This window comes from Gorilla gorilla, chromosome 14 (assembly GCF_029281585.2).
Source record: "Gorilla gorilla gorilla isolate KB3781 chromosome 14, NHGRI_mGorGor1-v2.1_pri, whole genome shotgun sequence".
Classification (NCBI taxonomy): Eukaryota; Metazoa; Chordata; class Mammalia; order Primates; family Hominidae; genus Gorilla; species Gorilla gorilla.
Genome location: NC_073238.2, coordinates 37730504 through 37746702, shown reverse-complemented (window position 1 = coordinate 37746702; position 16199 = coordinate 37730504). Strand labels below are relative to the sequence as shown.

The following is a 16199-nucleotide window of genomic DNA, read 5'->3' as shown; positions in this document are numbered from 1 at the left end:
TTCACCGTTTAGTCTACAGTGTCTAGCTGATGCCAGGAACAAGCAAGTGCTCAATATTTGTGTGCTGAATTAAACTGATTACAACTGAACCACGTAAGAATGGTGGTAGCCTGAGAGAGGCAGGCTCACTCCACAGGCGCATGCCACCGAGGGCCTGTTGGTCCACACGGCGCTATAGTGAGAGTTCAATGAAAAGGCCCTGCAAGACACCATTTCTCCCCAATAGAAACGTGCTTTGTTTGTGATTATTCAGTCCTTTTGTTAGAACAGGAGGTTTCCCTCCTGTCTCCCAGGAAATAATATGTATACAAATCTGCGGGTCTAGGATGTGAAGGAGACACCATTAGACGTGGCATCTTCTGGGTCAGACCAGTGCAGGGCCAGGTACAAGAAGCAGGGGCTCTCCTTCCCCAGTTGCAGCTCACATTTGGGGCTTGCTTTGGTCTTCTCCCAGGAGAGATCATTTGAGCCTTTTCAGGTCTGGAGTTCTTTGAACTGACTTAAGAGGAATTTTCCGCAGGAACGAAGCAATAAGAAGCTTCCAAGATCCAGTATTTCCAGATAAGCCAAAATTCTAGATTTATATGGATAAAGCAGGCAGTTCTACTAGTTCTACTAGGAGACTATCATGAGGAATATGATGTACCCAGGCCAGTGGCAGGATAGCTGTGTGTCGAAATGAAATAAATGCTGGTAGTATTTCACATCCCCCATCAGAGGAAGCAAGAAAATAGAGTTATAATATTTTGTATTATTAAACTGAGACTAGCAATTTCAACTTAGAACAGGATCAATTGTATAGCATTTCACAGTTTACAACACATTTTGAGTGAATGCTTTTTTTTTTAACCATTGGAACCTCATAAACAACTCCAAATAACATACAAAAAGCAGATTGTGAGCTACAACATTACCAGGTCACAGGTCTTCATTTCCCATGAGGTACTCGAGACCCATGAGTGACTTGTCTAAGGTCACACAACTGGTGTTTAATAGAGCCAGTCTTCTGTTAGCCATACCTACTGCTAAAAATTAGCCTTTGCAAGTGAAGAGAACAAAAACGTGTGGTTGGTTGTCACCCCCACAATGAACGACAATGCTGCACTTGCAGCATTATTGACACCTAAGGTTGATGACAGTCCTGTCTCTTTAAGAAGAAAAAAAAAGGCTGCTGGGTAGGGGGAGCGACTGACTGCGGCAGGAGCCGCCTGGACCCAGTGCGGCTGCGGGACAGTCACGCTGGGAACTGCTGATGGCACTGGAGGAAAACAAAGGCCGAGAGACCCTGATGCCCACAGCCCCCAGTAAGTCCAAGGTTCCAGCTGGGTGGCCAGCGAGAAGGGCAGCTGCAGGAGCGGCCTGGGGACGGGCAGTCTCCATGGTGTTGTTGGCCATCCGTCCCCTGAGCCTTGGGAAACCAGGGCTCGGCCACTGCAGCTGCTTGGGGGAGGTAAGGGGCCACTTTCCTTAACATACCCGCCTTCAGAGAGGACAGAGACGAGAGGGCCTTCAGCGTGCTGTACAGCTGTGAGTAATGAGCTCTTCTGAAAATGTACAGTTTGGGTTGGCTGCTTGTGAATTTGTGGGTGAGGAGCGGCTGCAGGGTGACTAGAGAGATCTGCCGCGGTCAAGATGCTGGACTAGCCGCTTTGTCATTTTAATTTCCACCCGGGTTGCCAGGCACCGCCACAATGGAGCTGTTGCAGTAACACAGCGTGGGGTCCAGAGTCTTGCTGAACAATAAGATGGGATTCTCAAAGTAGCTTACAGTTAATTTGCAGAATTGCTCTCACTTTAAACAGCATGCCTTCAAACAATGCCATATGTTATGGTTATCTTATATAATATTTGAAAATCCTGCTTTTAGTTAAAAAATATTTCACATATTTAATTTTATTCTAATAAGCGATCATTAGATTCTTTGAAAGAGTATTCCAGCTTTAGCAACAAAACCTCTCTCTCGCTGTCTTTTTTTCTTCCTTAAAACAAGGTCAGTACCTCAGAGAAGAGGACTGGATTTGTTTCTATTAAAACATATCAATTGTTTTGGCTTTAATCTTAATTCTCTCTGCCCCTGAAGATGGATAAAGCCCATTCCGCTTAAGTAAAAGGCAGAAGCCAGGTTGAATCCACGTGCTTCCCAAGCGCAAGCTGCTCTGAAGTTATTTTGAAGGGGAACTCTTCATTTCTCCATCAGTGCAGATAAAAGTAATTGATTCACAGGTCATGGATGAAAATTATAATAATAATAAAAAATAATTGACACTTAATCCCATTTTATTTGTCACATGACAAGTAGATTTGCCATACTGTTTTTCTTAAACTGCCCATTGATAACCAGACTCATTCTAGGTTAATGCAGGGTCATGATGTCCCAGTAGTTTTACTTATGACCATCCAGACTGCCTTCCCTAATCTTGCCCTGAAGCCTCACTTTGGCCTGTGACAACGATCCCCAGTTTCCTTTCCTCTATCCTCCTTAGCCGTCCCTTTCATTCTTTCTTCACCTTCCTGGGCTGTTTGGACAATTTTTTCTTTCTTTTCTCCTTGGATCTTAAAGACTCCTTCAGTCTCTCTTTCAAACAAAGCAAGCCAGATTTTCTACATACCCTATTTTCCTTTAATCTTACTTGGTTTATAAGAACTTTTTCAAGATTAAGTGTTTTCTATTCTTCACATAATAGGAAGAAAAGTCCAATTATAGAACTTGAAGACCAAGGTTTGCTTACATCCGAAGCATCTCAAAACCATTGCTTTATGCAGGACTTGACCCCAGAAGCCCCGGGTTCCAATCTCAGGTCTACCACATCCTTACTCTGCAGCCCCTGACAATCCACATAACTTCTGTGGGCCTCAGTTCCCTCCTGTGTCAGAGATGACACAATTATTCACTTAATGGTCACAGGGTTGAAACCAGGTGATTTGTATGAAGGCGCCTAGCAGGGTTCTTCACACAGTGTCACTATTAGTAAGAGTTTTGTCGTTTTCTCACTCAGTCCACCATCTACCTAACCACCATGGTGAAGCATGCTAAAGTGGTTCATGCACCATTTCCCTAAAGGAATAAATTTTGAAATGAACTTTTGGCTGAGTGCATCTGAATGAGTCCTGATCAGTACAAAATACATATTCAGTTCTTGCTATGCACGAAACACTGTTCTAAGCCCTCTTGTCTATAAAAGGAACGCTGATGTTTCCATGTTGCCATAGGAGTATTCTTTGGAAGAAGGAAGGCCGATTCTCTTTGTACAACTCTTCCTAAATCCTTTATGACAGCAGCAGTGATGATGATATTGACCACTCCCACCATGAGCCTACATGAGGACTACTAAATGTGACTGATGCAAAGGATGCCAAATTGGAAGTCAGGACAATTCCCATTGCTATTCTGATCTTGGACAGCCTGGGTGGCAATTTGCTCTTTGCAATGCCAATCCTGTTACTATTTTAATTTCTACTTTATGTGTCTTTCTCCTGCCGTCTTTCCTTTCCTTAACTCACACTCAGGATATTGTGTAAGATTTTAACGTCTAGGAGAGGCCGTTTCACCCCTACCTAAGGGGGAACATAGCGAAGTTGGGAAAAGCACTGGATTGGGGACCAAAGGGTGTGGCTCCAGCCCTGCTTTGACTTCTCTTTGTGCTAATTAGAAAGCCTTTTAACGTCATCTCTAAGGCAAGAGACATAGAATAATCTTTCAATTTCCTTCAGGTTCTGACTAGATGATTCAGATAGCTCTCTTTGGGGTAGCCTCAGTTTACAACAATTATTTGATCAAATTAAATGCTTTTATCTCATTGATTCTTACAATAGCCTTATGAAACAGGCAGCCCCATTTTGCAGATTACAAAATGCAACCTTAAGAGAGAGTAGAACCCCAAGTATTTCTTATTAGTAAAAGGAGAGATTGACTAGATGGTAAGACTCGATTCCCTTGGGGAGCATCACTGAGTTCTCAGACTGAACTCTGAGCTCTGTTCCTACCATGGTATGCCCCTCAGGGCACTTCAAACGATGTGAAACCCAGGGTGACATGTTGGTTCTGGGTTTTGTCAGGAGAGATCTGTGGTCCAATTATAATAACCTTACATCCAGACAAACATTTGTTTTAAATATTCTGCTCGAGATTACACCATGAGTCTGTCATCTAGGGCAGAAAATAAGGGCTCTACAGTCCACATAGCCTTTTAATGTGTTCTGAAATGACATTTAAAAATAAATCAAAGCCATCCTAATATAATTATTGGTGATCATTTAAATCCTTACCTCATTAAAGTACTAAGTGCTAGAAAGGAGTATTTGAATTCTATACGTATCTAGAATTTGTGCACATTTTCACATAGTACTACTTTAGCCTTTTTCCTTGTTTTTAATGCAATGATAAATTTCACCATTTAAAAACTCTGATAGGATTACAAGATAAAATACAAAAAATATTGCATAAGACATAAACATACTAAAAAATAATTCGTGGTTTATCTGAAACTCAAACTTAAGGTGTATATGTTCATATTTATAATTTTTATTTGCTAAATTTGGCAATATGATATAAACAGAGCTTTACTTGATCAGTGATAGTTACTTAGAGCTTAAGGATATTAGTTTATTAGGTCTTTAAGCTTCACACATAAATTACAACCAATCTTTATGAGTTTTCTGTCAATTACACCAAATATTCCTTTAGTTTTATTTATTAATTTTTTTTTTTTTAAGATGTTGTCTAACTCTGTCACCCAGGCTGGAGTGCAGTGGTGCAATCTCGGCTCACTGCAACCTCCACTTCCCGGGTTCCAGTGATTCTCCTGCCTCAGCCTCTCGAGTGGCTGGGATTACAAGTGACTGCTACCACGCCCAGCTAATTTTTGTATTTTTAGTAGAGACGGAGTTTCACCATGTTGCCCAGGCTGGTCCTGAACTCCTGATCTCCAGTGATCTGCCCACTTCAGCCTCCCAAAGTGCTGGGATTACAGGCGTGAGCCCAGCCAATATTATATTAAATGTTTATGCTAAGTGACCATCCAGAGACAATCCTGATTACAAAGAACAGATCTATGTTCATTTTACTGTCATATTCCTGAGAGTCCCTGCTAAGAATAGTAATAAAAAGTACCCAAGATTTTAATGTATTTGGAGGAAGATAAACTGGGTTTTGGAACCTGGCTCCACATCATACTAGTTTTGACACTTAACCTCTTGCAGCCTCAGCTTCCTCCTTCTTAAATGGGATTCATGATAGGTTAAAAATCCCTACCTCGGGCCTGGCGCGGTGGCTCACGCCTGTAATCCCAGCACTTTGGGAGGCCCAGGCGGGCAGATCACGAGGTCAGGAGATCGAGACCATCCTCGCTAACACGGTGAAACCCCATCTCTACTAAAAATACAAAAAAATTAGCCGGGCGTGGTGGCGGGCACCTGTAGTCCCAGTTACTCAGGAGGCTGAGGCAGGAGAATGGCGTGAACCCGGGAGGCGGAGTTTGCAGTGAGCCGATATCGCACCACTGCACTCCAGCCCGGGTGACAGAGCGAGACTCCGTCTCAAAAAAAAAAAAAATCCCTACCTCAACGACTGAATCACAGTTTAGTGAGCCTCTGCCATGGTTGTACATGGTCAATCCTCCCCAAAGAATTAGTTTTTAAAGAAATAATTGAATATTATTTTTCCTTCAAAAAGTCAATATTAGATAATATCAATTAAGATATTATGTATTCTGAAATGACACTTAAACATCAAATATATTTTAGTCATATAATCTATTTTTAAAATTTCATTTAGCAGCTTTGAGATATTCACATACCATACAATTCACTCATATGTGATATTATTTTTATGTAAAATTTTATCTTTGAGAATAATTGAGCTTTTGAAGGCAAACCTAAGACTCTGGGAGCTTCTATTTCAGTGCCAGCCTTCTAGCCTCCTGCCTCCACAATTAGCTCTGCCAGTTGACAAGCTAGAATCTGAGGCCAGATAAACTACATACAAAATATGTGTAGTTTTATTATCTGTAAATTGGCCAAAGAGACTAAATTATTCACTCTTTATTGAATACTTTCTGTATCCATAAACCTAAGTAGGAGAGTCAAAGGTGAGTAAGATATTCTTGAGCAACTTTCAGCAAAGTAGATGAGAAAGATTTGTATGACACAGAAGGGATTTGGAGCACTGGGGGAATAATTTATATATTTTTCTTATTATTGAAATACAGTATTTTTTCTGTTGTACATTTTACATCGAAATCTTTATTACACACACACAAAAGATTGGTAGCACTCTCCTTTACCTTCACCTTTTGTGCTCTAGAAAGTATTTTACGTACATATTTAATTTCAGGATTATATTTAAGGACTGGTACTGGCTGTGGTGACCCCCGACCTTTCCTGTAGCACACTATGCCAACACAGGTCTTTCATTAATGTCATCCAAAATGCTTGCTGTGCCTTACCTTTAAAGGTCTATTGATTTATAGCGTGAATTCATCCGACTTTTCCATTTTGCAAATATTCTATTTTTAAACCAATTTAGTCTCTGCTGACTCATATTTTCTCCTGAAGTTAGGAGAGTGAGATGATTACTTCGCTGATAATTCCCATGGAGGCGTTCTGTGGGCCTGAAGTCTGTCTGCATTTGGCTCCTTGTTTTTGTAATGTTAGCGGCTTTCAAGGGTCAGCTTTCACCATATTCCAGAGGATTTGGCCATGTATGAATCTGGTTGAACCAAAAGGATGAATTTTTCATTCCCATCTTCAGATGAACATGGACCCCATTTCTTAGGAGATCACCAAGGGCAATTCTGCCTCTATTCCTTTCTCAAAGAGCGTTTCTAGGGAAACTCAAGCTATTCTGCCAGGTGCAGCTGCAGAGGCGTGTCTGTGAACACGGCAGCACTGAAAACTATGAAAAGCGAAGGAATCCTTCAGGGAAGAGAGGCTTTACTAGTCCCAAAGACACTCTTAAACAAACAGACAAGACAGCATATCAGAGGAGATAGAGTATTCACGTGGTTCCTGATTGTATTTTAATCTCATTCCTGCAGGAGAGGCCTTTCTTGTCCCGTCCTCGGGGACCAGCCAGGTGTTGCTGTGCTAGTTCCTGGGAAGCTGCTTTATCCCCCCTTCTCTCCGGTGCAATTCACTTTGTCACCTCAGGAACTTCTTCACTTCCCACACTCTTCTCCTGCCTCCCTCTGCCAAAAGGCTCTACCTCTGCCAAAGGGCGGTGTTTAGCTCAGGGAACAGCTCCCATTATTTATACAATAGTTATGATTTAAGTCCCCAGTCTCCTGGCTGTTCCTGTTTGAAACTGTGTAACTCAAAGAACTTTTCCCATCAGTGAGTAAGTGCAGCTGGCATGTTTATCTTCCTACTCCTTAAATGAGATCATATGTACAGTAGTGCCAAGTTTTCCTACTGTGGGTCAAGCCCATATGCCAAAATAGGATATTTTTGCTGGGAAGGCCAAGAGGTCACTGCGTGGCACATGTGCTTGCTAGCTGTGGGCAGTGGCTTGAGGTTCCAAGCTGGGGAGGAGGGGAGCCCCCGTCCCTAACAGCTGCTGGACAGCACTGATTGTTTTGACCCCTGAAGCATGAGAGGAGGTCATGAATCAGTGGGCAGAGAATATCATGAACACATTTCATGTCACTTCATGTGTTAAAAAATATTACATCAGCAAAAGTAGTAGCATCTAATATTTGCAAAAACCGTCTGCAGTTGACTAAATGCTGTTAGAACACAGCTCAGTTTGGTGTTGCGGTGATACAGTTCATGGATAAGGCAAGCTGGCCCTGTTTAGGGATGAGGAAAGTTGGGCACAGCAAGATTATGCGATTCTCAAGCCATGGTGAGGAGAAGACCGAAGAATGTTCTCTTCCATCAGGTGGTGCTACTCCCCAAATGGTAGGGTAGAAGCAGCGTTCCTCTTCTGAAAAGAAAGAGAAGGAGGAAGAAGGAAATGAGGTTTGAGGGTGTGAAAGGAAAATATCTTAGGCCCCCAAAATCACTAAGGAAAACTCAACCCAGGAACTGCTTAGGGCAAACTTGCCTCCCATTCTATTCAAAGTCACTCCTCTGCTCTCTGAGACAGATGCATATCTGATTTGCCTCCTTTGGAAAGGCTAATCAGAAACTCAGAAGAATGCAACCACTTGTGTATCACCTATCTGACCCGTTTCCAGTCTTCTTGCTTTTGCTTCAAGTTGTCCCCCCTTTCCAGACCAAACCAATGTACTTCTTTTTTTTTGAGACGGAGTCTCACTCTGTCACCCAGGCTGGAGTGCAATGGCATGATCTCAGCTCACTGCAACCTCCACCTCCCGAGTTCAAGCAATTCTTCCATCTCAGCCTCCCGAGTAGCTGGGATTACAGGCACCCACCATCATGCCGGGCTAATTTTTGTATTTTCGTAGAGACGGGGTTTCACCATGTTGGCCAGGCTGGTCTTGAACTCCTGACCTCAGGTGATCTGCCCGCCTTGGCTTCCCAAAGTGCTGGGATTACAGGCGTGGGCCACCGCACCTGGCCTGTACTTATTACATATACTAATTGATGTCTCATGTCTCCCTAAATGTATAAAACCAAGCTGTGCCCTGACCACCTTGGGCAAATGTCATCAGGACTTCCTGAGGCTGTGTAAGGGGCGCATCCTCAACCTTGACAAAATAAACTTTATAAATTAACTGAGACCTGTCTCAGATTTTCTGGGCTCACAGAAGTCCTATACTTGTGTCAGGCACTCAGTCGTGGGGAAGAAGTAAGAGCTGGGAGCCACCGGGATTTAAACGAAGTATGGGCTGTTGCTGGACTCTTCTGGACACCAGTTTCCTTCTCTGTATAATGAAATTCACAATTCCCTACCAAATCACTAGGCTGTTATAAGACCGAAATAAGATCATCCCTATGAAATCACTTTAACAAATCTAAAATACCACGCCCCTGCAAGGTAATCTTATTGTACTGCATTTTAATTTTACTACCAGTAACATTTCAATTGTATAAAAATTTTGTATATACTAATATTCTCTGCCTTGTCACACAGACCCCCGGCGGCCATGCTCTAGCTCATAGGCAGGAGCCCACTCCCGCAGGGAGTCAGGCGGGGTGGAGCTTCGGGGCCCCAAGTCCAGCACCCACCTGAGGTCTTCACACCCTGAGCAGAGCAGTCGGGGCAACTTAACTGGGCACCAAGTGGGCAAAAATGGCGCCTTCCCCACCACGTGTGCAGAAGGGTGAATTGCTGGATGTTGAGGGGTGGGGGCACAGAAACTCCCTGCCCACTCTCCCCAGGAAGAGGGCAGGGCCCATGGGGACAAGGATTCCCACCTCTTCCCCACCACCATGGACATAAGGCCTTAGTGGACACCAAGGCCCCAGCACAACATCAGGCCCCAAATGACACTGGACTCTAGGTGGACACTGAACATCAGACACCAGGTTGATGCCAGGCTCTAGTCAAGTGGACTCCAGTCCCTGCATAAACATCAGGTCCCAGTTTGGCACATAGGCCCCAGGTGGACACCAGGCCCCAGCTGAACATCAGGCCCGTGGTGGATGCCCAGGTTAATACCAGGCCCCAGGTGGACACAAGGTCCCAGGTACATTCAGGCCCCGGGTGGAAACCAGGCCCCAGATGGACATCAGGCATCTGGATGTCAGGTCCCAGGTGGACACATAGGCCCCAGTTGAACACCAGGCCACAGATGAACATCAGGCCCCAAGCGGATGTCTAGTCCCCAGGTAAATACCAGGGCCAAGGTGAACAGGAGGCCCCAGGTGGATACCTAGGCCCCTGGCAAACATCAAGCCCCAGGTGGACACCCTGACCCCAGGGGACCATCCAGCTCAAGGTGGACGTCAGGCCCCAAGTGGACACCAGTGTCCAGATGGATATCAGGCCCCAGGTAGACACTCGACTTGAGGTGTACACCAAGCACCAGGCTCACGCCCAGGCCCCCGATGGATACAATGAAACAACAGGTTCCATTCAGTGATATAATAAAGCACATCCCAAAGCTCCTTCACCCGTTATCTTCATGATAATTAACTGAGCTGGATAGTCACATGTTCATATATAGGCCTAATAACCTCAGAAATGTAATTATTTAGATTCTACAAAACCTGTGTTTGGACTTGTTTAATGGAAACTCAGGTTCCATTCAGTGATTTAAAACAGCACATCACAAAGCTTCTTTGTACATAGCTTGGTTTTTGTTATTAGAACTGGACGTTCATATGTTGATATATAGGCCTGATAGCCCCTGAAATGTCATATCTGAGATTCTACAAAACATGTGTTTGGAACTTGCTTCATGGAAACACAGGTTCCATTCATTTATATAAAACAGCACATCAGAAAGTTTCTCCTCACATAGCTTGTTTTTCATTATTAGGGCTGAAAATCTATGTAGGTACAATAGTCTCTGAAATCTCACTTCCTTTTTTTTTTTTTTTTTGAGACAGAGTTTCCCACTTGTTGCCCAGGCTGGAGGGCAGTGGCGTGATCTCGGCTCACTGCAACCTCCGCCTCCCGGGTTCAAGTGATTCTCCTGCCTCAGCCTCCCAAGTAGTTGGGATTACAGGCATGCGCCACCACGCCTGGCTAATTTTGTATTTTCAGTAGAGCCGGGGTTTTTCCATGTTAGCCAGGCTGGTCTCGAACTCCCGACCTCAGGTGATCTGCCCGCTTCGGCCTCCCAAAGTTCTGGGATTACAGGCGTGAGCCACCATGCCCAGCCTGAAATCTCCTTTCTTAGATTCTCCAAAACATGTGTTTGGAAATTGTATAATGGAGATTCCAGTTGCATTCAGTGATATAATAAAGCACATCAAAAAGCTTCTTCACACATAGCTTGTTTCTAGTTATTAGTAGTGGATATTTGTATATTCATATATAAACCCAATAACCTCTGAAATGTCATTTTTGTAGATTCTACAAAACATGTTTGAAACTTGTTTCATAAACACACAGGTTCCATTCAGTGATATAAAACAGCACATCACAAAGCTGTTTTTAGTTATTAGGGATGGATACTCGTATATTCATATATAGGATAATATCCTCTGAAATGTCATTGCTTAGGTTTTAAAAAATGAGTGCTTGTAACTTGTTTAACAAAAACACTGGTTCTTTTCATTCATATGAAATAGTACATCCCGAAGCTCAAAGCCTCTTCACACATAGCTTGCTTTTAGTTATTAAGGCTCCGTATTTTTATATATAGGCCTAATAGTTTATATATAGGCCTAATAGCTTCTGAAATCTCATTAATTAGATTCCACAAAATGTGTGTTTGGAACTTGTTTAATGAAAACTCACATCCCATTCAGCGATATAATAAAGCACATCACAAATGTTCTTTGCACATAGCTGTTTCTAGTTATTAGGGCTGGATATTAGTAGGTTCATATAGAGGCCTAATAATCTCTGCAATGTCATTACTTAGATTCTATAATACGTCCTTTTGGAACTTGTTTAATAGAAACGCTTGTTCCATTCAGTGATATAAAACAGTGCATCCTAAAGCTTCTTCACACATAAATTGTTTTTTGTTATTAGTGATAGATAGTTGTATATTCATACATAGGCCTAATAGCCTATGGAATGTCATTCCTTAGGTTCTAAAAAATGTGTGTTTGGAACTAGTTTAATAAAAACACAGGTTCCATTCAGTGATGTGAGACAGCACATCACAAAGCTTCTTCACAGATTGTTTCTAGTTATTAGGGATGGATATTCATATATTCATATATAGACCTAATAGCCTCTGAAATGTCATTCCCTGGGTTCTAAAGAACGTCTGCTTGGAAGTTGTTTAATAAAAACACAGGTTCCGTTCATTGATATAAAACAGCACATCACAAAGCTTCTGCTCACATAGCTTGTTTTTAGTTATTAAGGCTGGATTTTCATATGTTTATATATAGGCCTGATTGCCTCTGAAATCTCATGAAATAGGTTCTACAAAACGTGTTTTTACAACTTGTTTAATGGAAACTCACATTTCATTCAGTGATATAATAAAGCACATCACAAATGTTCTTCGCACATAGCTTTTTTCCAGTTAATAGGTCTGGATATTCATATGTTCATATATAGGCCTAACGATGTCTGAAATGTCATTGGTTAGATTCTACAAAACGTGTTTCTAGTATGTGTTTAACAGAAACACAGGTTTCTTTCAGTTATATGAAACACCAAAGGCTGAGGCAGGAGAATGGCGTGAACCCAGGAGGCAGAGCTTGCAGTGAGCCGAGATCGTGCCACTGCACTCCAGCCTGGGCGACAGAGTGAGACTCCGTCTCAAAAAAAAAAAAAAGAAACACCACATCACAAAGCATCTTCGCACACAGACTGTTTTAGTTATTAGAGATGGATATTCAAATATTCACATAAGACCTAATAGCCTCTGGAATGTCATTCCTTAGGTTTTATAAAACGTGTGTTTGGAACTTGTTTAATAAAAACACAGGTTCCATTCATTCAGTGATATGAAATACCACATAACAAAGCTTCTTCATGCACAGATTGTTTTTAGTTATTAAGGATGAATATTTGTATATTCACATGTGGGCCTAACAGCCTCTGAAATGTCATTCCTTAGGTTGTATAAAACAATAAAACGTGTGTTTGGAACTTCTTTAATAAAAACACAGGTTACATTCAGTGATATAATAAAGCACATCACAAAGCTTCTTCTCACATGGCTTGTTTTTAGTTATTGGGCTGAATTTTCATATGTTTATATATAGGCCTCTGAAATCTCATTTGTTAGATTCTATAAAACGTGTTAGGAACTTGTTTAATGAAAAGTTACGTTCCATTCAACAATATAATAAGGTACATCACAAAGCTCCTTTGCACATAGCTTTTTTCTAGTTAGTAGCATGTTCATATATAGGCCTAATAACCTCTCAAACGTTGTTACTTAGATACTTAGATAATACACCATAGGTGGACGCCCAGGCCGTAGGTAAATACTAGGCCCCAGCTACATGCCAGGCCCCAGGTGGAAACCAGGCCCCAGATGGATATCAGACATCTCGGTGTATGTCTGTTCCCAAGTTGACACATGGGCCCCCGTTGAACACCAGGCCCCACTTAAACTTCAGGCCTCAAGTGGATGTCCAGGCCCCAGGTAAATACCAGGGCCACAGTGAACAGGAAGCCCCAGGTAGACAACAGGCCCCAGGTGGATGCCTAGGCCCCCCGGTGAACACCACGCCCCAGGTAGATACCCTGACCCCAGGGCAACATCCAATTCCCAGTGGACATCAGGCCGCAGGTGAATGCCCAGTTCCCATGTGGACATCAGTCCCCAGATAAACATCAGGCCCCAGGTGGACACTGGACTTAAGATGTATATCAGGCACCAGGCTCACATCCGTGCCACAGCAGGACACAAAGTCACAGGTGGACAGCCATCCCACAGAGGATACCGAGGACTCAGACGGACATCCAGGCTCAAGGGGAACATAAGACACTATGTAGACAACAGGCCTGGGTGCATATCAGACCCCAGGTAAATACTCAGGTTCCAGGAGTATAATAGGCTTGAGGTGGATACCCAGGTCCCTGGTAGATACCCGGTCCCCAGCTGAATGTCAATCCTCATGGGATGGCACACTCCACATGGAAACTAGGTGCCAAGTAAATGCCTAAACCCCTGGTGAATATCAAGCCCCAGGGGTATACCTAGACCAGAGCTGGACATCTGGCCCCAGCTGGACATCCAGGACCCAGGTGGATATCTACACCTCAGGTTGACATCAGGCCCCTGGAGAACACCAGGTTTCAAATGACCACCAGGCCTCAGGTGGCTAAGGAAGCCACAGGTGGATATCAGGTACCACGCTCACACCCAGGGCCCAGGTGGACACAAGTCCCCAGAGGAACAACAGGCCCAAGGTGGACAAAGGCCCTAGGTGCACACCAGGTCCTAGGTGGATACCCACACTTTAGGTGGACACCAGGCCCCAGGCAGACACCAGGCGCCAGGAGGATACCCAGGACTCTGGTGGACATTAGGCCCCTGGTGGACACCAACACCCAAGTGGATGTCAGGCCCCAAGTGGGCACTGAGGCCCCAGGTAAATACCCAGGTCCCTGGTCAAAAACAGGTCCCTGATGGACAATCCGGCCCCAGGTGGACATGAGGCCTCAAGTGGACACTTGACTCCAAATGTCTTGGGTGGACACCACTCCCCAGGTGGATATCTGGGCTCCTGATGAACATCAGGCCCCAGGTTCAATCTAGGTCCCGTGTGAACATCCAGGCCCAGGAAGTCCTCAGGCACCGGGAAACACTGAAGCCCCAGGTGGACATCCAGTTCCAGACTGACACCAAGGCCTCAGGTGGACACTAGGCACTAGGAGAACTTCAGGGCCCAGCTGAAATCAAGCCCTGGGTGAATACCAAGGCCCTAGCTAAATACCAGGCCCCAGATTTACACTGGGCCACAGGTGAACATTAGGCCCAAGGTAGACACTGGATTCTAGGTAGACTTTAGTCCCCAGGTTCACAGTCACACCTCAGGAAAATACCAGGCCAGGCCCCAGTTGACTGTCAGACCCCATCTAGACACCAGTCCCCACATAGATAATCTATGCCCCATCTGGACATCAGGTTCCAGGTAAACACCAAGTCCAAGATGAAGAGCAGGCCCCAGTTGGGTATCTAATCCATAGGTGGACATCAGGCACCAGATTGACACACAGGCACAACGTGGATACCTACACCACAGGTGGACATGAGGCCCCAGGTACATACCCAGTCCCCAGGTGACTATCGGGCCCTAGGCGAACACCAGGTCCCAGATGAACATCAGGACCCAAATGGATACCTAGGTCCCTGGGAAAAAGTCAGGCTCCAGGTGGACACCCAGGACCCATGTGGGCAGCTAGGCCCAGAGTGACATCAGGTTCCATGGTGACACCCAGTCTCCAGGTGGATACTGAGTCCCTAGGGGTACATACCAGTCCTCAGTGACCGAATGGTCACATATTCTCTGGCCAAATGCAATAAAATCACCTCCCCAAAGAATATATATTCTTTAAAACTGAAAACTACATTTCTCAATCATTCTGAAGATAAGGAACTCGCAACAGAATGCTGAACACACACAGAAACGATGACACTCCCACAACCAACACGAGTGCAATGGTGCTCAACTAGTCCCAGAGCAAGACCCACCACAGGCTTTGCATAGAGGACACACAGATTAGAATGGAAGAAAATGTGGGACCCGAAATTGCAATATAAGAAAAGAGAAAAAGGCAACCACGCACACCAAGAAATCCAAGAAGTAAAGGGTGACATGGAGACATAACACGCCCGGTTTCCCAAGAAACATTAGGAACCACATTGCGAAATGAAATGGCAGGCCCCATCAAGCCCTGTTGAGACTCTGAACTGCAGGACTCTCCTAGACGGCCTCTAGGCCTACAAATTGCTAAGGCCACCCTTAACACGTCCTACCCACCTTGTAGAAATTCCCCACCACTAGGAAAATACACTAAAACCCATGTTGGTCCCGAGCTTACCCTGCCAGAGCTTACCTTGCCGAAGCTTCCCGCAGTCCCTGGGTGCCAGTAGCTGGCTCTGTGGCTTCCTTGGAGGGCCTGTGGCCTAGGCCCGGTCCCCTCTCTCAGCTCCTGTGCCTGTCCGCCCATGACCCCAGCGGGATGGGCCCCTGGTTCCCTGGCGGAGCTGCCCTGTCGGCTCACACAGGCACCGGACGGCTGCGCTCTTGCTCCCAGGCACCAGCCCACTCCCACGGGCAGTCGAGTGTGGCACTCTCTGGGGCCCCAAGTCCTGCACCTGCCCCAGATCTTCATGCCCTGAGCAGAGCAGCGAGAACATCTTACTCAGCGCCAACTGGGCCAAAATGGCGCCTTCCGCACCAAGTGTGCAAGAGGGCAAGTTCCCCATGGTGGGGGAGGGGGCACAGAAACTCCCCACCTACTCTCCTAGGAAGAGGGCGGCGCCCATGGAGACAAACCCATGGGCACCTTGATAGTCACAAATGCAATGCTAGATCAAAAAATGATTTTCTGGTCAGGCACCCTGGCTCAGGTCTCTAACCTCAGCACTTTGGGAGGCTGAGGCAGGGGGATCACTTGAGGTCAGGAGTTTGAGACCACCCTGGCCAACATGGTGAATCCCCTCTCTACTAAAAATACAAAAATTAGCTGGGCTTGGTGGCAG

The 16199-nt window shown here is 44.8% G+C and overlaps 2 protein-coding genes across 4 annotated transcripts in view; one reads left to right on the top strand and one right to left on the bottom strand.

Moving 5' to 3' along the window:
- Positions 1–1158: 1158 nt before the first annotated feature.
- SACS (sacsin molecular chaperone) overlaps positions 1159–16199 on the top strand; it is a 103838-nt gene continuing 88797 nt past the window's right edge. For 2 of the 3 annotated variants that reach the window (XM_063697189.1, XM_055359668.2), the window contains exon 1: positions 1159–1304. The gene's annotated coding sequence lies outside the window, so the exon portion shown is untranslated. The remainder of the gene's footprint in view (positions 1305–16199) is intronic. The other variant, XM_004054249.4, reaches the window with a different exon arrangement.
- On the bottom strand, positions 6025–15923 carry LOC101136085 (uncharacterized). The gene is made up of 2 exons (XM_004054253.5): positions 15551–15923; positions 6025–7921 (listed from the first exon to the last, which is right to left on the bottom strand). Exons 1-2 carry the CDS (start codon positions 15827–15829, stop codon positions 7883–7885), a joined length of 318 nt encoding a protein of 105 aa, XP_004054301.4. The 5' UTR covers positions 15830–15923; the 3' UTR covers positions 6025–7882.

What these genes read in the sequence shown, in the direction of transcription:
- LOC101136085 (XM_004054253.5), bottom strand. Translation starts at nt 15,829, where the DNA reads ATGAAGATCTGGGGCAGGTGCAGGACTTGGGGCCCCAGAGAGTGCCAC. An exon ending in CTGCGGGAAGCTTCGGCAAG is followed by an intron (nt 7,922 to 15,550) that starts GTAAGCTCTGGC and finishes CTTTCTTTTCAG; the next exon opens with AAGAGGAACGCTGCTTCTAC.